This window comes from Cydia fagiglandana, chromosome 2 (assembly GCF_963556715.1).
Source record: "Cydia fagiglandana chromosome 2, ilCydFagi1.1, whole genome shotgun sequence".
Classification (NCBI taxonomy): Eukaryota; Metazoa; Arthropoda; class Insecta; order Lepidoptera; family Tortricidae; genus Cydia; species Cydia fagiglandana.
The window spans coordinates 22,950,512-22,972,973 of NC_085933.1; the positions used below are offsets into that span (position 1 = coordinate 22,950,512).

General features: G+C 39.5%; 1 protein-coding gene across 1 annotated transcript in view; it reads right to left on the bottom strand.

Annotated features, from left to right (window-relative positions):
• Positions 1-14,321, bottom strand: part of LOC134678866 (myosin-1B) — an 82,410-nt gene extending 68,089 nt beyond the window's left edge. The window contains exon 1 of the mRNA XM_063537590.1: positions 13,775-14,321. Within this exon, the coding sequence (XP_063393660.1) occupies positions 13,775-13,897 (123 nt within the window). The 5' untranslated portion in view covers positions 13,898-14,321. The remainder of the gene's footprint in view (positions 1-13,774) is intronic.
• Between the last annotated feature and the right edge of the window lie 8,141 nt (positions 14,322-22,462).

Consider the following 22,462-nt stretch of genomic DNA (forward strand, 5'->3'; position numbering starts at 1 on the left):
TTTACCTAATGTACTTAGTATGGTACCTACTCGTAAATTGGAAGTAAGTACTTAACACTATGCACTAAAATTCCGATAGAAGAAAGTTTTCTGGTAATAGATATAGTTAGGACTATTTTAAGCCTCCAAGGAAGTGAAACCGTGCGAAATAAACTCGAATTGGTTCTAGATAGAAACCCAGATGCTGACGAATTAAGGAATATGATTACAATGGAAAATTATAAACAAGTCCTTAAACATGCAACCATGACATCGGTAGATGTAGAGCGATCGTTTTCCACTCATAAATGGATCTTCAATAAATTAAGAAACCGATTCATTCCGAAAAACCAGGAACATGTGGCCATAGTCCAGTCATTTTATAACATGGATACGCACTTAAGTGTAGATTGTGAGGAGGACCTCGAGCACATAATTCCAGTCCTCAATTGTAATTGAATGGTCTTGAAAATAATATATCGTTTGGCAGGTATAACTTCTTAGTCCAGTATTTAGTACCTAATGATAATGTTTTGATAAGAAAACATATTATTATGTATTATAGATATTAACAACATATTACATTATATTTGTATGCTCGTAAGATAATTTCTATAAGTTCCTAAAAATTATTATGCAAAATTAATCATTTATTCGTTATTTATTTAATCATAAGAATACTTAGGCGACTCCATACATTTAGTGTGAAATTTGCCACCGGTACTCCGCCCTCTAATTATCAGAATCCAGAAACTTTCAGTATGGCCCGCGTAATAGTTATCTTAACACACTGTTATGCCCGTTAGCATGTTAGTAAAAAAGAATCCTTAATGGCGTACTTTTCTTCGACTAGTTTTTACTTCAGTTTCAGCAAGCACCGAAAATGAAGTTTTAAGATTTTTACTAATTTAAGTTTAAGTTTAGGTCAGATGAAAATTGAGCGAAATTTCACTGAAAACTTTTGTGACACTATTTTTTTTTTATTAGCCTATGTGTGTGTCCCACTGCTGGGCAAAGGCCTCCCCTCTCATAAAAACAACACTCATGCTGAACAAGATCGCCAATCCCGCTGGAATGCATCGAAGTTGTCCCGCCATCTCTTTCTCCTGTGAGACTATCGAGCAATGTACCTACTCGTAAATCTCTTCTCAATTTTATCACACGTTACAAATCTCGCAACCCCTCGCTCAAAATATTTCAACTACAGATTTATAAAAACAACACCTCACTACAATCCAGTGACAAGAATGTGTCGATTATACAACGAAACTGCGGCCGAGAATCCTTCCATAGACATATTCGAACGCAGCTTACCCAGTTTTAAAAATAAAATACTTAAGACTTTCTGTACCTAAGCTGCGCTCGCACTTATCTTATTAGTCTATTTTAAATATTTTACCTTGTTTAGTTTTAGACCTAGTTTAATTAGTCTTATCTAATATCTTGCTTAGTTTTTAGACCTAGTTTAATTAATTAATTAGTAGATAACTCAATTAATGTGTAAATCTTACTACTGTTTATATAATTTTCTTGACATCTCATCCCTCTAGCGTTATATTTTAACTGAATGTCATATCCTTCTGTGCACACATGTTTGGAGTTATAGTCCAGATCTAAACTATAAGCTTATTTATTAATGTAATTTCTGTAAATGTCTGTAACTTGTTTTGTGAGCCTAATAAATAAAATAAAAAATTAATGAGTGAAATGAGTCCCTCATTGCTCTTGATTGTAAAATACCGCTTAATGGCTTAAGAGCAATCTAACTGAGAGCAAACTAAACGAGATCATTTAACTCAGCCGATTCTCGTCAATATCAATGAATTAGATCTCAAGTACTAACAGCAACACATTTAACTGCCCATTGATATATCTTATCCCGTTGCAATAAGGATTACGAAAGGATAGTTGGTGTCGACGATAATACACCATTAAGTCCATTACATTATATCTGCTCGTAAACACCATGTCGACGATTGATATAAATAGGAAGATGATGATCAAGCGTACATTCCAGCTCACAGATTGCCTATTAGATGGAGCATGGATCACATACAATAATATAAGCGTAGGTTCAGCATGATATTTTGTGACGTTTCATACTTAAAATGGAGTTGTTTAACCTATATAAGACATGCTTCATTATACAGTGGTAGCAGTTTAGGAAATAATGTAGAATAGTGATAATAAAATAGTAGTTTAGTACCTATTTATAGTTACGTATTATGTGACTGCTACATAATGAAAGGCATTATAATACGAGGTTTGGTTTATGAAACGAACTAAGTCAGTATCACACGAGTGCACGAGTGTTTTAATGCCTAAGTACAGTAAGTAACATACACTGTTTTACCTACACACATGAGCTCTCTGTGATATTTTCGCGGTAATAGCATTAAATACATTCCCGCAACATCACTTTAGTTTACTCTATATAATTCTGGACACTATGATTCCCGCAGTTTAAAAATAGCGTAAAATAAGTGGACGCATCGCATAATTAGGACGGGCAGAGAGGATACGGTAAAGTAGAGTCACGGCGGAATGTTTACAATTCGGACAGATGGGACACGACAACGGACGTTTGGAGAAAAACTACAAAGTGATCTCTGTGAATATCTAGGATTTATTGTGGGGTTTCCGTTGAACTTTAAAAGTCTTCTCGGGAATATTCTGTTTTTGTTGTTGCTTGTAATATTGATAGCTAATTATTCAGTGAACTAACGTGGAAGTGTGCAACTGATGAGCAATAGTATTTAAACGCGTTTAGTTATTCTTTTGTCAACACCCGGCAATCCATCGTGGCTATTTGTAAAGTCCAGCTTTTTATCACTTTGCTAAAAGCAATTACCCACTGAACAACGTCAATGCCCGTGTGTCCTAGTACTTCTAAGTACACACTTATGACGTTTAAAACTTACTTATATTTTTTTAAAGAAGAATAAGTATGCAGGCGCAGCGCAGCGCAGGACGTCCACCCCACAAGATGGACAGACGACCTTGTTAAGGCCGCCGGAAGACGCTGGATGCGGGTCCCTTCCAACCGGTACGAATGGAGGTCCACGGGGGAGGCCTATGTTCAGGCAGTGGACATCTTATGGCTGAGATGATGATGATGAAATATGCAGGCCAAAAATTTTATTTTACACGACCAGTATTTTCCTAACAAACCTCTTCGGGATATGACATTGTCCAATATTTTTTATTGTACGGAACCTTATAAACGTGCGAATGACTCTCACCTCTAATTGAGCTGGAGTTGGCACGGGAGCCCCGCCGGAACCATTACGGGCCGGCGCTCAATTGTGCTCAATTAAAACCAAGATGTTGGCCCGGGCCTTATTTCAAATACTATAGTGTTGCACTATGTCAAGTTTGCCCCAGGGTTATTTAAAATATGATAGTTTCACTAGGATTTTGGAGCATTGCATTGCGCTTTTTGAAAATCTTCCATCCTGACTAGTGTCAAAAAATATTGCTTACCAAGAACTCTTAGAAAAATCATTAATATATAGCTAAGCATTTGCCCATGCATCTTGCTCACGCCAATACACGTTCGAACATGTACGGTCAGCCAAGAAAGTGGCATACCACTTTTCGACTCTCTCATCTGATTCATAGAGTCGAAAAGTGGTAGACCACTTTCTTGGCTGACACCACTGCGCTGCTGTGGCATACCACTTTTCGACTCTCTTCATCTGATTGATAGAGTCGAAAAGTGGTAGACCATTTTCTTGGCTGACTGTACCTTTAGAGCAAAATGCAAGCGCGAATGATAACAAAATTATATCATTTTGATATTAAATATAAGTTCAAATTGGCCCCCTGGTTGGAAACTCGTAAAGTGGCCCACAGATTACCAGTTCGCCAGACGACATCAGCCTATCAGTTCTTCAGAGCTGTCAAAATTTGCGTTTAACTGACAGGCTGATATCGTCCGGCTAACTGGTAATCAGTGGGCGCCGGGCCCCTTAAAAGGAAACTGATTCGAACTTACATTGTTGTCAAATTTTGACATCGCTTGCGAGCGTCGTACTGCGAATAATAAGATACCTATAACTAAACTACAATAAAATATATTTATTTATTTTCACCTCACAAACACAGAGTAAAGGACAACTTTGGTTTATATCTTTTGTGAGAGACTGGAGTCTAAACTAGGCGTAAACCTGTAATACAGATCTCCAGGCCCTCATTGTAAGTATACTTAGTTCAAATGCCACCCCGATTGCTGTTTTATTTCACCTGTCAAAACCAGAGGCCAAGTGCCAACTCCACTGCCTGCCATAGAGTAACGCTACGTCTTACGTAGGCGAACAACGCGCGAACGCGGCGCGGCGCGGCGCGGCGAAAGCGGCCGCCGCCGCGCCGCGCCGCGCCGCGCCGCCTGACATTCGCGTGCAAATCGCGCCGCACCGCGTTCGCAACGAGATCGCTTACGTAGGACACTTCTATGGGCATCAAAGGATTGATTTCGCCGCGCCGCGCCGCGCCGCGTTCGCGCGTTGTTCGCCTACGTAAGACGTAGCGTAATCACCTTACGGTGGCGTTAGATTGGCAGCCGCGGCCGCGGCTGTCAGATTTGGCGCAAAGCCAGTGACAGGGAACCTGTTGATAGCTGTACTTTGGTGTGCTATGCTTTTGCATGCATTGATTATAGATGCTTTTAACCTGTGAGTGCTAAGTCAAGGTCTTGTGTGGCCTTGAAGGTTAATTTGAATAATGTTACTTGCGCGTTCAGAGTGGTACTTAATCTATTCAAGACCGAGGAATAAGTACTTGAGAGTACGGAGAGGCCTGCTGATGAATTTTTCGTCGTGATTACGAATACTCTGCCAAGAGTTACCTGCTGATTGGGACCCAGGATTAGGGAAATGAACACAAAGCTATCCTACACAGATATTTCGGAAGCAAAAGTTATGCAGGAAATCAGGGCTAACAACCGCGAAAATCGATGTTTCGCAAATTGCGGGCCTCTTTTTCTGTCACTTACGCCTTCATTGGAGTAAAAGAGAAAGATCCCGCAATTTGCGAATTCCAGTTTTCGCGATAGGCCCTCGGAAATCATTACGCGCTAAACACTTGAAAACTTTCGAAATGTTCCACGCTTCTCAAGAATCAGCACAGTTGAGTTGGCCCGATCTCCCAAGTGGCAATCGACAGATTACCGAGGAAAAATGCTCTAAGCATTATTTTTTATCACGTCATCCATGCGACCTAGTTCATATTATCTTCATGCGTGCACGTAATAAATATTCATGAGTTCTGAAAGCCAAGAAATGCTTTACTTACTTGCACGACTTTAGCGTCCCACTTCTGATCCCGATTCCCGTGCCAACGTTGTTTGGCGACGATTAAGCTATGATTAATATTAATCTAAAGTTTGTACACCAATCCATGGGATTACGTTGCCAAAGCGGACCTCGGGCTATAGGAGTAAGTAGGATTGCAACTGCGAAAACGATAAAATTTATTTAAACTTATTTATTATTGGCTACTGTTTAAAATATTAACAAAAAAAATTATAATACATTTGCTACTATGTAAAAGGAAGACGATTGATGTTCGAAATGACAATGATATGTTATAGTTTTCAATTGTTTGGTTGAGTTAAATGTAATGCCCGTGTTATAAGTTATAACAACGCTATATGCAACATATAATTACTTTGAAAAAAAAAATCAACAAACTTTTTTTTTTATTAACTTTAGTTTCCTTATCCATACCCCGAAATTAACGCAAATAAAAAAAAACACCGTGTTTGACCTCCCAAGTCCTAAGTTCCTTTAAAGAGAACAAATTAAAATCGAATTTTGAACTCCTCTAACCGCCTATACGTCAAACCTTGCCAAGCAAAATGAAATTTTATTTTGTCAACACAAAGTTCAAATTGGAATGGAACAGGAGACCTTTTTATAGGTCTCTGGGCTGCTAGAGGTGAATGGAAATAAAAGAAGGTTCTAAGTGCTGCAAAAATGACTCTAGGTCTTAGGAGGTGCACTGCAGCACTATTAGTTCTAGTTAGTCTAAGTTTACTATCCTACCGCTGCTCCTAAATCCTAATGGCTCCTCTACATGATGGGCCAACGCCGGCCACTCCAAGGGACGCATTTATGCATTAGAGGGAGCAAGTGATATTGCTATCTCATTCTACCGCATGGCTGCGTCCCTTGGAGTGGCCGGCGTTGGCCCAACGTGTAGAGGAGCCATACATCAGTAATAAATATTCAGTTATGTTGTGTACCTAATCATTTAAACGACCGTAACTTTTTAACATTTCAAAGCTTTCTAACAGTCACGCATGGTCGGATCAATAAATTGCTCATTTGTTTTGTTCAACCATTTCTAAAGGAACTATACACACACTACAACAACACATAGGAATGCGAAATTATCATCTATTTCCTATGCACTAGTGACGTTTTTCGCCTGCGTGGGTAAAACGATCGGGCCACACACAAACGCCCTTTGACCCAGTTTGAACAATTATTGGCTCCTTAAACAACGTCTATGTTTGGGAAAGGGGAACGTGGAATAAGTAACTATATAGCTAGTATACTATAGTATGTAGTAGTGATTGAAATAAATGATACCTCTGTGGATACCTACTCGGCTCGATTCGGGAAATGAATTAGAGACTCACTAGATATGAAATAGTAAAGATATGTTCCGTTCCACTACAAAAGGTACCTCATGGCGGCTGGCGCCGCGATTCGGGAAATGAATTAGAGGTGCACTAGATATGAAATAGTGAAGGTATGTGAAGTTCCACGGTAAAAGGTACCTTATGGTGGCTGGCGCTTACGTCACATAGCACCGCAATAATATTGGAGCTGTTAATAATAGCGTAAGCGCCAATCGACATAAGGTACCTTTACTCGTAGGACGTCACATATCTTTACTATATCGTATCTAGTTAATCTCTAATTCATTTTCCGAATCGCGCCGACTGTCAGATCAGTCTAGCGAACATGCCGATCGTAAGCGCTACGACAACGTAACGCTTTCCGTCTATCACTCCTCCATATTGGTTAAACAGATAGCGTTTTGTATCGCTTTTCTGCGAACGATTATCATCTTGGCTAAGCCCCCAGTGGACCTGGCTCTAAGCAATCTAGAAAAAAAAACCATAATTAATATACTTGCGCAGAATGCGGTTAATCTCGTTAGTGTACTTAAGGTTAACCTTACCGTTTACTCAATAAAGTAATAGTTAATTTGCAATTGATTTATTCAATGTCTTAACCTCGTGCTGTCCAATGTTCTTAATAGAGAGGGAAGAAAGTGTCCTTAGTAGAGATCATAGGGCAGTATTATAAGTTCCTTGTAATTGCTTGAAAAAGACGTTAGAAGAATTTTCCATTTCTTAATATTCGAACGTTTCTTAAAATTCAACTTATTCTTGTTCAACTTTACAACAAAAATGGTACAAGAAAGATTTCTGAATAAATTGGGCTTAGGAAATGTGTTACTTGTTAAGACAAACTTTTCCTAAATCTCGGCAACCTTCATTTGAATATTATATGTAAACAGCATTCATGAACCATTTTTATACAAAGTATAAGAAGCACGCGGCTTCTGAACAAATAAAAAGCAAGACGGGACTGAATACATTTTAATCTCGCTCTAGTTAATCTATTTTCAATTGTAAGTTCAATATCTAGCAATGAATAACCCGTATATCCTACGCTTTATATACTTAGATACTGTTTTTCAACGTTCGGTCCAGGCGAAGTCAAATGAATCCTCTAAGTCCTACTAAACAACTTAGGTACTATTAAACTAACCCCGAAATTGTGAAAATAAATTGACTGTGTAGTAGGTACGACAGAGAAGAAGTAGTAGGTATCTATCTATTAAAAATTGTTTTAGGTACATAGTAATCTTCAGGCTACCTACCTAAGTACTTCTTATAATAAAGCCTGAAGATGACGCATTCTGCAATGTGCGAGTGACGTAAGCAAATGGGATTAGGGCTGGTTCGATAATGTATCCCTGTTTTTTTCATACCGACTGTTAAAGACTGACTTAGTTAGGTACCTAATTATCCAGTGTACATATCACTTTAAAAGAAGACGGATGTGATTAATCTTTAAATAGGTTGAAAGTTGTTTATCATTTTAGTGCTCCGTAGCCAAAATGACCAAAACCCTAACAGTTGCGTTAAGTCCGTCTGTAAATAGTGTAAGTACCTATGTATATTGGTGTGTTTACAAAAGAAGCTTAATGTTTGGCTCTATTTGGTTGCTTCTGAACGATAAACAATTGGTTCATTAACAAAAAAGGTTTCTTTATAAAAAAAAAGGAAATTTTTGTCTACGCTACGACTTCGAGGGATATCGAATTTAGGATATTTGGTGTGTTATCGCGATATATTTGCCAAGTTTCATCTGATTCCTCATGCTCTTTGAAACAAAACTTGTCTATGACACTAGTATTTTCCAAAATTCGCGAGTAGCAAAAGAAACCTCAGTTCCATACTGCTAAAGCTTAATTTCCCAAAGCATAATACGTGGTAAAGTTACAGTGATGTTTCATTTGGGAATTTCGGTCCCTCCGAGAGACGTTGACAAACTTTTAGTAGGTATTAAATCTGGTTAGAGGGGAGGTTGGACCCTTCAAATCTCTTTTGCTCTAGAAAGTCGTACTTTTGCAGGTGAAACGAAGAGTTACGTCTTTTTGTGTAGGAAGTATGTACGTGCCTCGTTTTATGGACCCTCCCAGTGGTAGATGAACCTTACTGTTAAGATCAATCGGGCAGTTTTAGGTGGCTACTGCCTTCTTCCGGTTAAGGATGTATTAAAATTAACCCTTTTAATATCTTCCACGACGCAACTGACTGTGATAAGATGGCGTATAATGTTACGAGTAAATTCAGTTTTTTGGGTGACATCTTTGAATGGTTTTTCAGTTATGGTGGTTCACAAGTACCTATTCTTTTTGTAAGATGCTTAAATAACTTAAGTTCAATTGCAACATTTCTACTTAATTAATAATTAATCAGTTACTTAAACCAAAACTCTTCGTTGAGTGATACACAATGTTTCCTAGATTTAAGAGCTTCTTTAATTCGCGATAGGTAATTTATATTTTCTATCATTTTTTTAAGTAAGTAATAAATTATTCATAGTTTGAAGTAGGTATAACTATCTAATAAAAATCTGTTTTTCGGGCAAATAACCCAAAGCGTAGGTTTATACAGGGTGATTCCGGGGTCGTGGAGCAAGCGATCAAGGCATGATACACAAGCCCATACTGAACAACTTTTACTATGGGACCAACTCCGAAATCGCGAAAAAAAAATTGGTAGTTTCATACATTTCGGCCGATCACTGTATTATGCCTTGATCGCTGGCTTTACTATGGGACCAAATCCGAAATCGCGAAAAAAAACTGGCCTTCCCATAGAACACGACAACATGTGATCGGCCGAAATGTATGAAACTACCAATTTTTTTTTTCGCGATTTCGGAGTTGGTCCCATAGTAAAAGTTGTTCAGTATGGGCTTGTGTATCATGCCTTGATCGCTTGCTCCACGACCCCGGAATCACCCTGTATAATGATGTTTGTTTAGGATAAGAAAAATGAATGATAAAAACATTGAATGATGGATAGGAGCCGCCAACACATATATTGGAGCGGCCAAGGTGTTCACAAATATCTGAGCACGCCTCTACTGTCAAGGCTTGTTCAGATATCGTGAACACTTTGGTCTCTCCGATATATCTGATAACGACTGTACTCCATGTTTAGGTGCTAGAAAAAACGTATTTAGCATTTTGCTAACTTTTTCTCGGGATAAAATTATTTTATGCGGAAAAAATTATCAGTAGATATTTACTTACCTATTTCCGCGTGTATTCAAAAAGAGTAACTTAGGTTTACGTTATAAAAACGCGAAAGGACGCCAATTTATTTTCCTTCCATTTCTGTTAGACAGGAAGCGTGAAAGAGGTCCCATCTTGGGGTTAAGGGGTTGGAGGGTGCTCGTCTCGTCTCGGAGGGTTGGAAAGATGGAGAAATGGATAGTGCTACTATCAACATGCCCAGTTACAATGTTATGAAAGCTTAAATGTGTGTAAGGAAGAAAAATAAAATCAAGGAAGGAAATCGGACTGTCGTTAAATGGATAGTCAGGGATCTCTTTATTTTCTTTATGTGTGTGGTGGTCAAAAGTAGTAGGTTTAGGCACTGGCCCCACCGCGAGCTAGTAAGCTATGAGCTATCGGCTATAAACACGAAAAAAAGATAAGCACTCCCGTGTAAATAATAGAGACACGGCGATATTTATAGCTCACCGCTGGGCGAGTAACTATAAATATCGCCGTCTCTCTTTTATTTACACGGGAGTGCTTATCTTTGTTCGTGTTTATAGCCGATAGCTCATAGCTTACTAGCTCGCGGTGGGACCAGGCCGCGCAGCCAAAATGCCAATCGCTTACGCTCCGTAGCGATCGAAACGCAACTGTCACTGTCGCGCTAATATGGAAGAGTGATAGAGAGACATAATGCTTTTCGTTATCGAAGCGATAGCGATTGTAACCTTGGCTAGGCCGGCTGTGCCTTAATCCTAGGTTTTGCTGTATAAATGATGATTCACGCTAGACCGGACCGGGGTCGAGCCGGATCTTCCGGCGCATCGCTTTCTATGGAAAGTACCACGTGATCATCGATCAGTCATCATAGAAAATTACACATAGGACGCCTTTTCAATGTATATATTATTTCCCTACAGTACTACCATTTGCCATATCGTAAAACCACTCTGCCATCTTTCTGTTCTCTCAAATTACCTCCTTGTAGAGTCTACATAGGTACATGAGCATTATATGAATGTAGGTATACTTAATATTGTTTCTCAGAAAATAGGATATTATAAAGGGCCTTATACAAAAATTCCCGAAGGATTCCCCTGAATCAATGTCAAGCGTAGCATGCAAATGAGACGCGAGACGCTTACTGGGGCGTTCCACAAGGATGGATGCTCGGTCGCTTACTTCCTTCGACGTTCGAAGTCCTTGGAATTCATCCTTTAGTTTTTATTAGGTGGAATACTTATTTTTTAATGGCTGACTTCATTTAATACGTGCTTTATTTAATGGAAGAAGATTTTACAAGAGTTTGTTGCTAGCCAATTTGGTGCTTGTATGTATTTGTAGATCTTAAACATGTAGAATTTTAGAGGTTATTAAACAAGAAAATAGAGAAGTGGGGATATCGGCGGTGAAAGTGGTAAAAAATTCTGATATAACCTGCAATTTTTAACATAAGAAGTCGAAGAAGAAGAGAAAAACATTATAAAATTCAATAAATAATTTCACTGTACTGTTCGTAGATAGATTATCTAGGCTGAAGAACTGGTAATTGTAATGATTAAACATTTATTGCTCTGTTTCTAATAAATTTGTCGATAAAGAAGCTCTTATATGATAAAGTAACAATATTTTGATAGACGAAGCGTCTCAAAGATGTCCTAATTAACGATGAAAAAGTGATCAAGTTGTCTGTTTAGTAGGCGCCAAGAAGAATTACTTAACGTCATGAACGTAATAAATTAGGAGATCTCGACACCAGCGCTTAATTAATAGACGCTGACACACCGAGGGTGTAAGACACGTCATTGCGTGTACGCTGCGTTAAGTTCCGGTCTGTGCGGTCTACCTACTCTAATCTTTAATGTTCTGCATTCTCAAAAATTTCCAATATTTTTGGTGACTTTCATGAGATATGCTCATGCAATTTTCTACTTATAGGTAGTCGGTCTTTAGGTATTTTAATAAAAGTAAACAAACAATTTGTAAATCGGGTAGGTATAACATTGATTGGTTAACCGACTAATTAGAAAACCGCCTGGATCAGTCACTGAACGATCTGACTTCAACCAACATTATTTGATCATGCACCCTCAACTGGCTTAAAGAGCCGTTTGTGGGTAGATTTGGTTTACTTTTATTTAAATACCTAAAGATACAGACTTTTGTTTCATGTATTTTATAGTTCGTTTTTTTAGCATTAGAAAGAACTTGCAAGAAGGTAAGCGATCTTGACAAAACTTTTAATTGAAAAACGCTTTTTAAAAATCAAAAAGTATTACTTATGAAAGCAGAAGAATATAAATTATCGTATTAGATTCATAATTGTTACATATTTGCCGTAACTTATTTTTATATCAAATATCAAATATCAAATATCAACATTTATTCAGCAAATAGGCCACAAGGGCACTTTTACACGTCAACATTGAATTTACATAAAAGCAAAAATAATAACATCAACAATTTTATAAATTAAAACTAACAATTCAATCTAACGTATTACAATTACTAAGAGATGTATATGGTCTCTTAATGTCGAATTACATACAAAATACAGATAAAAAAATAAAAATGTGTTTTTCTATTAAAAGACACATCAAGATTGTTTACCTTATTTCTAATGCTAAAAAAACGAAGTATAGAGAACGTAACTTAGAATGTATGGGAGCGGCTTTTTAGCAGCGGTTTTGTGTGTCTCAGAAATCTCAGAATAAGTAAATCTAATCTATTTATACCGCAAACGATGAACGACTTTGGACCCCTGTCGAAATTTTGTGTTATAAATGACTCTTCTCCCCTTTACCTGATCCTAGAAAATTCTCTACTTTTATTTATCTTTCAGTGTACGTTACGCATAATAATTCCTGCCGAGTGGGGAGAAGTGGCAATAAAATGCGAAGGTGATCTCGTGTGTAACAGTTATATGGCTACCTAAGCAACCAGATTTAGGGAATAGACAGTAAAATATAAGCGAAACTATTACGATCCTTATCTGACGATGTATGTAACTAATGAAATTTGGTTTCTGATAATTAAAACATTTGTCGCCGGCTTCATTTATCAACCATCAGCAATAGTGTAAGTATAACGACGCCAAGTAAAGGATGAATCACGCTAGACCGGGCCAGGGCCGGGCCGGAGCTTCCGACACTTCGTTTTCTATGCAAAGCACCACGTGATCACCGATCAGCCATCATAGAAAATGACGCGTCGGAAGCTTCGGCCCGGTCTAGCGTGGTCCTTAAAGTGACAATGCGAATCAAATGCCACGGGCCCCTGGGTCGAGAAGAGCACCAATTTGATCGAGAGGCCGTGAACACAGACCCCCAATGCATTGAATTTGCCACTGGACGTTAGTTAGGTACGTTACTAATCATCAAAAGTTAGTCTTCTAGAAGAGTGACGATGGACAGAGTAACCCGGAACGAGTCTGTTGCAAGAAGCGAATTCACAATCCACACAGGTTCAGATCTTGGCCACACGACTGCTCAAATAGATGGTCAGAGTAACCCAGAACGAGTCTGTTGCAAGAAGCGAATTCACAATCCAGACAGGTTCAGATCTTGGCCACACGACTGCTCAAGTACTGACCATCTTGGATTGTAAAACTACATAGCGGTGCGTCTAAGACATCAGTTGGGCAAGCTGGTGCCTTGGCTTTTCATGTCTCCAAGATTAGACGAATGGGGCTTTCTAGTACCGACATAGGAATGCCGGTGGAAGGCCATAGGAAATGGGACGTGCCGTCACTGACACATACCTATCCGTATTATTTAATGGAACCTGGAAACCTGGTTTAAAGATTTTCTCTATGATAGGTATTAATTTACAAATTTCGACTTATACTTTCAGCGAATAATGGGTCTGGTTCTAGTTTTGGCCACCTTGTTAAAAATATCGCTATATTTGAAATAAGGAACTGAAACCATGTACTGCCTCCGAGAGGTACTAGGATTACAGAAGTTTGAAAGGGACTGACCTGGTTTTCTTGATTGAGCAGTTTCAGTTGGTCGTTGATAAGGCTGTACTTCGCGCTCTCCTCCTTGCGCAGCGCCCGCTCCTTCTTCAGCTCGGGACTCCAGAAGGTCTTTATGCTGTGCATGCTGGACCCGAGCTTCTGATTGGTCAATTCCAGCTCCTTCTTGAGGTTCCCCAGCTCCCGTTGGAGATCGGAATTCTGAGATTGCAGCTCTCCAAGGAAGAGGGGGGGAGGTTCGCGCCGGTAGTAGTCATCCTCGGGGGGCGGCGGCGGCGCGTAGGAGCGGTCGTAGTCGCGCTCCAGGGACTGGTAGCGGAGCGGACGCGGGCGCGCGCGGTGGTGGGCGCCGGCGGAGGCGGAGCGCCCGCGCTCATCCGGCGCTGGCGACGGCTCATCGTCCCTGGCGAGGTAAGGGCTGCGCCGCGAGGGAGAGCGGTCTACTTGCGGCAGGCGGCCGCGCGCGCCGCCGGTCCACTCCGACCGGCGCCACTCCTCCCGGCACGGCGGCCGCTCGTCCTCGGCGTATTCCCGAAGATACAGCTTGCCTTTTCACTGGGTCATCTGGACTGCGCGGCGGCGGCGCGGCCACTGACGCCCGGCCGCTGCGCCGGCCCATCGATCGGCGCAGCGCGCGTGCGCGGTGCTCCCACAACTCAGCAACTAGCGATTGATTCACAAGCGGTCTTATCTCGGGTAGGAAGCGGTACGTTAATTACTTATGATACAATACGCGGGCCGTGCGTAATAGCGGTTGCGGTTACGAGGTGTAAGAAAAGTGTCGTGCATACTGGCGACCTTGTTGTGATTCGACTTCGAATCCTTTCATACTTCCTTTACTTTACTTTACTACCCGCAATTATTGACTTGACCTGTTTAAAATTATGCATAAGTAAATGGGTCATGCTCAGAATGTAAATTAAAGGACAGGTCCCCGAAGGAAAGAATGCCGATGTCTAATCTTTAGATGAGGATCCAGTTCCAACATTTGTTCAGTGTCTATCAAGATTGAGGCCATCAGATAGAGATGTAGGGCCTGTTTACACATTGATTAGTGCGAGTTAAAGCACAAATAATTAAATGTATGAATTCGCTCTGAACAATCCGCTAATAAAAATTTACAATAATCTATTCCAAGATTAGTAATGACTGGCGACACGTCCTGGCATGTAAGAAAGTATAATTAGTTAGTGTAAGTATGTACAATTAACTTGAATTACATAGAGATACTCGTATAACCAATAATTAGTTCTTCAATAGCGGCTTTTCTATTTTAAGCAGACTATCGGCTAAAATCAATGCGACGCCGAGTTATAAAAATGGTTCCAGCATCCGAGACTTTCGTGATTTAAAAATACCTATTTTATTTTCAGGCATATTGTTCTCGAATGACTCAATGTGCATTACAATAATTATGTACAGTTATGTTCACTCAGTTTCCGTTTGAAAGAGATTAATTTAGTTAGAACCTTTCAAAAAACAAATAAAAAACTGCATTTTCATTTGTTTAAATAGCTTTTTCAAACAAACGAAATTAATCCTAATTTACTATCTTCTTCTTGGTCGTGAGACGTGAGATGTCTGAGGGACGACGTGACTCCTATGGGGTATTCTTCTTATCACTGCTCTCCAGGCCTCTCGATCTTCGGCCATCTGCATTGTTGCCTGGAACGAAGTCTGGGTAATATTTTGGACCACATCTGACCATCATCTGTGTGCACGCCCTCTACTCCTTCGTCGTCGACACTCCCGGTAATAATGCGCCTTTCTAGCGTGTCCGTGCCGCGTCTGACTGTGTGGCCGAAGAATTTAAGGACTCTTTGGATAGTTTGGATACAGATGGTGGATAGCCTTGTGGTGATATTGAGCTCCTCTAAGATAGACTCGTTTGTGCGGCGTTCAGTCCAAGATTTCCTGAGCATTCTGCGCCAACCCACATCTCCTCATTTTACTATACAAGGTTCGAATTAAAAATACGAAAATGTTGTATGGTGGGTCTTACGATGTTATAGACATCATTATTACCATCCAAAAAACGTCCACTTCAGCAAAAGCATCTCCATACCCTAAGTAAGGATATCCACAACGACCGGTTGTGATGCCCTCATCCAATTGTCCGCATTCACGGTTCACCTTTTGGGGGCCTTTCTCTGTGGAAGGTCTACAAAAAGATGTATCTGGGCGCTTCCATGAGGTGCCATCGCCACAAGCAGCCATTGGACAGAAATGACAGAATCAGACAATATGGACAGACATTATAGAGTCGAAACAATTTAACTCTGCATGGACTTAGCAATGTGATAATTTCAATTTCATCACATCATTAACCGACCGAATTTCTATAACAATAATTATAATTAAGTATGACAATATGAACCTTATAATGACACTCCTTCACTTTATTCTGTTCAAATCGGTTCAAAGTTATCTTAGACGGAGTTGAGGAAAGTTAAGGTAAATGGATTAGTACAGTCGAGGTCTAAAATCGGTAAAGACGTTTGAGAGAGGGTGGTCATGACCCCCGCTCAGGGTCGTTCCTTATGCAAAGGTTGTCCATCGCGGTTCAACGTGGCAACGCGGCGAGCGTGATGGGCTCCCTTGCATCTGGAGGGACTTGGAACGAATTTTAAGAATAGTTTTATTAGTTGTTAATTTAGGTTAAGAAATTAGTGATTTTTGGATTTGCATTGAATTGTGTATTGTAAACTTTGACATCGATAATAAATTTGACCTTTATTAAAAGACCAAAAATATTATGAACAGGGCGCCTATCAAAGAAGAGAAGAAAGGAAGACAACGAAACGCTATCTGTCTCTATCGCACTAATATGTGAGAATGATAGAGATATAAAGCGTTTCGCTGTCGTAGCTCAATCGATTGACATCTTGGCTAGTAGTACATTCTTTAATGTCTAGGTAATAAAGTTGCGTTTTGTCAATATTTTATTAAATACAAGTAAAGTAAGGATTTTTTTAGGCACATGCAGGTTAAGCAGGTAATGTTTATTAAAAACCGAGTCGGACTCGCCCACTGAGGGTTCCGTACTTTTTAGTATATATTGTTATAGCGGCAACAGAAATACATCATCTGTGAAAATTTCAACTGTAGCTATCACGGTTCATGAAATACAGCCTGGTGACAGACAGACGGACGGACAGACTGACAGACGGATAGTGGAGTCTTAGTAATAGTCCCGTTTTTACCCTTTGGGTACGGAACCCTAAAAAAATTTATTTCTTCAACCACAAACGTCCTTGTTGACACTAATAGATATCCATATCCATAACTCATCAAATTCATAACCTGTTATTACAATTAGAATAAGCCTCCCTGTTAAACTGAAACCTTACTGCCGTATTCGAACTTCAAGATATTCACAAGAGACGACACGTTCTAGATCCATTCTAGATACGTTATAGTTTAGATATCAACTAGTTCTCTTTTGCAGCGCAATTCGGGCAACCAATGTCACTTTTACGTTAGATAGAGTAAAGATATCTAATTAGATGTGATTTGGATCTCTAAGTCATATCCTGTAGAAATCGTTCAAGAGTATCTCCAGAATCGCGCAAATGTCAAATTTGACAGGTTAGATCTGAAACATATCGTTATCGTATCTTGGTGATGTCTAAAAGATATCTAATAGATATCTATTTCAAAATCCGAATCGGGCCCTTTCTTCTATTATTAGCCATTCCCATTTAATATTAACGACTTTTCCCGATAACAATTCAATGCAGTTCAATTTCCCGTAAAGCCTCCTGAAATCCTTTTTCAGGATCTCATAGTCCCGCACTCATTCACCTAGATCTATTTATAGCTTTTATTGTAACACTTTCAGCGCTTCAGCGCTTTTCGGCGGCCTAAGACGGTAGACCCGTGACCCAATTCGGAATCCATCCTTGTCTGACGGCGGGGGTTAGGGTATGTGCGTCCCTGTCTGTAGTAAGGTCGACGTATGTCGGTCAGCTTGTAGCGATTGGGAAGTTTTAGGGATGTGGTTATGTGAGTCGATAAGATTTGGGAAGAGAAAATGTTTATATGCATGCAAATGGTTTAGACAAATGGATTATGTATTATGATCGAAGGAAAAGTATTTTTTAAATCATGGACATAATTTAGACTTTTTAAACATGACTAGTAGCGTTGTTCGTTAACGCGCTATTAGCGTCAATTAGAAACTCAAAAAGGGACAAAAATAAGAACCTAAGGGAGTTAAATGTAGAGACTAGGTTCCTTGTGTATTGTATGTTGGTTGTTCTACAAAAGAGATTAACCCATTTGGTTACTATTATCTGTAAATGACTTGCATCAGCATTTAGTACTTAGGTAGGTACCTAGATTTATTTTTTAGTTTTTAAAAGATAGGTGTTAAGTAAGTACACATTATGGTTTCAACTCACCGGAGAACTCTGCTATAGGTTATGTACATTGGTCGCAGGTACGCATAGTGGCCTATTTTATAAAGCTACAAGTTACAATTTACAAGCGGGAGTCTCTTTCTAACCCAATGTGTTAGAACGAGACTTTCGCTTGTAAATTGTAACTTGTAGCTTTATAAAATAGGCCATAGGTATTCTTTTATGATTGCGGTTGAAGTTTCATATTTGGCCACTTTTGCTTCAACACAAACCATTTTAGAGTGACTATTAATTGACTGTAATAACGTTGTCCGCTCGTTTGAAACATGATAAGTAAAATTTTTCGATTAGGTTTTGGTTTTTCATTACAAGCTGCATTACCTAATTAAGTATATCAGAACATTAGAACAACCTGCTGAATTGCACGAGTGTGGAGCGGACTTAACAATTGACAATGGAGCGCCACCAAATCTGCGCGGTTCATCGACAAGCATCTCGCGTTTATCGATAATTTGTGTCCCATCCCTATACATCCTGCGGGTCCAATGAATGAAAGCACTGCCCACGACACTACACCGCGGGCGCCACTGCCGCGCGTAACAATTGACAATGAAACGTCACAAAACTGCGCGATCGATCCATGGTCGAGAGATGTAGAGGTTATTTATCGATAATATTCGTATGGGCGATCGAGCAAGCTCGAGAAGGGACCGATGTAAATATACCGGGTGTGGCCTGTAACATGAGCAAATAATTAAAACATAGATTGTACTCTTCAAACGGTGACACTTTTGTTCAACAACTTTTAAAAATTATGAAGTATTTAGACTCCCTATTTTTCATACTAAATAAATATTATATTCAATGGACGCCATCGCCACGCCATATCATTGTGATTGACGTTGCTTGTCAAGCCTTAAACATAACAAAATTCGCAATACATTGCGTCTTTGAATAACCTTTAAAGTGTATTAAAAATCAAACTACAAGTTATTTTCAAAAGTCGATGAACAAATGTTGGACAGTATGAGGAGTACAGCCTACAGTTAAATTTTTTGCTCATAGTACAGGCCACACCCGGTATTTTAGGTCATACAAAGATTTCAAAGGGTTGTCAACGGGTATGAAACCCTTCAGTCTTCACATGTAACATTTCTGGAGTTGCAGACGTCCATCCATAGGCTATGGAGACTGCTTACAATCAGGCGGGCCGCAGGCTTGTTTGCCAGCGACGTACTATATTATGTAATAGGTGCCTGAAAGCTTAGAATACCTATTAAGTACCTAGTTAACAAATATAATGTCCACATCAATGAGGGTCCATATTGGGTCGCATAATAATTCGCCGTGTGCCTGCTACACTGCCACATCTCAAAAAACCGTTTTTTCGAGAAATCGCGTCTCAAAGTTGTGAGAGTATAGTTCAGGGTGTTTAATAGGATCTGACTCCTTTAGTTTTAGGTCTATGAATTTAAAATTTAGCTTTTTTTACTCGGAATGATATAACCCTACTTTTTAAAAGAAATGTATATTTTTAAGACACAAGGCCCGAAAGACAGGTATTTAGAGTTGTGGCCGTATTGCAGAAACGTTTTTTAAAGATTTTGGGATGCGGCCAAATTTAAAATTATTGGATAAAGGTTACCATGCAAATATAAATAAAAACACCAAAATAGTTAAAATCCCTTTATTTTATCAACTTTGATAGGAACAAGATCACTGTACGCGATAATATGTGTAACTCAACTAATTATTATTTTCTAGGACGCAACTCAAAAGCCTCTATTAAAACGTGTGCTATATAGCCACAACTCAAAAGGGCCGTCTGAGGGCCTACCGCGAACCACGTTCGACGTGTTGCCTCTTTGTCGCACTAGTAAATTCGTAGGTAAGTGTGACAGGAAGGCAACACGTCGAACGTGGTTCGCGGTAGTCCCTCAATTCACGTGCAAACGCCGCAGGAGCAGGCGGCAGGCAGACTGGCAAGTGGCTGTATTGCAGGGAATCGTCTGACAATTTATGGTCAAATCCATAAGGCCACTTGTGAGAAAAAGGCTCTTAAAGACCTTTTTTGCTATGGCTCTCGAAATAAGGTCGTAAATTGAACAATTTTGAATACGAATCTAACGAATCTGCAATAATCCAGAAAATTAGAATTTTTGAATTGTGGCCGTATAGCAGGCACACGGCGAATTGATTGTCCTAAAGCCCCCTCCAGACTATGTGCGTGAATCGCGGCGCGACGTCGCGGAGCGAACATATCGCGAAGTTGACGTATGACTCCACACTCGCACACTTCACGGCGATTTCGCAGTTTGGTTTGCGGCAATATGGCGGAAAAGCATCAGCTGATCGAGTTTAACTGTTAGTTATCTAAGGCATCATACGTGATTTAGCTGTTTTTCCATTTTGTTTTATTGTAAAACCGTAAAATATAGCTGCTTAATATAATATAATCATAATTTAATTCATATTTATCAGTTTATCTTGCCACAGAGGAGCCAAAATATTGTGTAATGTGGAGTCTTGCAAGTTCGCGCTTCGCGTCTCCTTTGACGCGGGCCGAAATACCGACAAAAAACGGAGAACAATGCGCGAAGGCGTGAACAATCTGCGAAATCGACGCCACACTTGCGTTCGCGGCTTCGCCCGCGATTCACGCGCATAGTCTGGAGGGGGCTTCATGTAATGTTACGCATTAAAACTCATTTCGCATAATTGTTATTGTGCTGGAAATATTAACATTTCTGAAAAATTATAACACAAACCTAACCTGACCTAACCTACCCTATTCTACACAACCTATGCAAAATATTTTCGAAAATACTTTCTGTTTCAGCTGGAGAAAAAATATGCGAAAAGAGATTTATGCGTAATATTACATTATGACAATTAATTATCATGCGATGAAATAGGATCCCCATTAATAATAATGTACAGCGATATACAAGTAATAGGTCAGCAACATTTCATCAGGTAAGTCAACATTTAGAAATTATGGTACGGTAAATTAAGGGACGTCAATTCTCCACGTAAACGTAGTCCTCATTTACTTTCCTGGATATTGACATTGTGGAAACTAATTAACGAGTTTAGGGCTTTTAAAAATTTGTATGAAACCTGTTTTTCGCTCCTAACTTTATAATTCACCTTAACCTATACGATACAAAAGTGCACTCAGCAATGCGAAGGTTATTGTGGTGTTCTGGGCAAATAGTACATTGTAGGAGAGGACGGAAAATCGCTAAAAGATGGACGAGTGAGTTCGAGGGCCGACACGTTAGTGGAGGCCCTCGAATAATACGAGTCCATCTTTAGCGTTTCCGGCCGAGGCATTACATAGTGCTTTTCACGACTACTGCGAGGAAATAAGAAAACATTTGCATAACTATAATTACTAGCCCGCGATTTCTCTGGTAGCAAATTACTAGCCACTGCCTGTACTGTCTCTTGAATTTCGGTAGGCGTAAGAATATCATTTTCTTCACTAGAAGAACTCATTTTTATAGCGAGCGTAGATACGCGTTTCTTATATTTTTTAGTCAAACATAATTTACACTATCCAATTCAGTAGGTATTTTCAGATCCCGCCTTTTTTTACCACTTTTAAGAGGCGTTTTTCTGTTATTTGCTTCAAACCGACTCTAAAATTAGAAGCGTTTTTGCTAATAAAACCACAAACAGCTACAAAAGTAAAAAACGCCTTAAGCGTGAACTGAATGGATAATTGTTAAAAAAAAATGAAGTGAATGGTTTTGATATTTCTTTTTTTTTAAACAAGAAATTGGTGCTATAAATAACCTAATTTTATTTTTGAAGGAAAAAGTTGCGCAAAAAAAGACCTTTTATTGATTTTTATGTTTTTAATGATACTCATTGCTGTAGCGAACTGTCACCAATGACAGATGATGACAACAATGAAACATTGTAGTAGTGGTGCTTCAGGTGCTACAGCTATTGCCTACTTTCCAGCTTGGTTTTAGACCATCTATTGCCACATTTCCGAACAGTGGCGTGAAAAATATATAGCCTTTCAAACAATTTTGTCAGTAGAAAAAATCGCGAAATTCAAATTTTGTATCGGACGATAACACTTCGCGCTTACATTTTTTAAATGTACCGCTTTCTTTTTTTCTAATGACGTAAATGGTTTGACAGACTATAGATCTTCGACGATATCGTTTAAATCGCCGTCGTAATACCTTTTTAGGGTTCCGTACCCAAAGGGTAAAACGGGATCCTATTACTAAGACTTCGCTGTCCGTCCGTTCGTCCGTCCGTCTGTCTGTCACCAGGCTGTATCTCACGAACCGTGATAGCTAGACAGTTG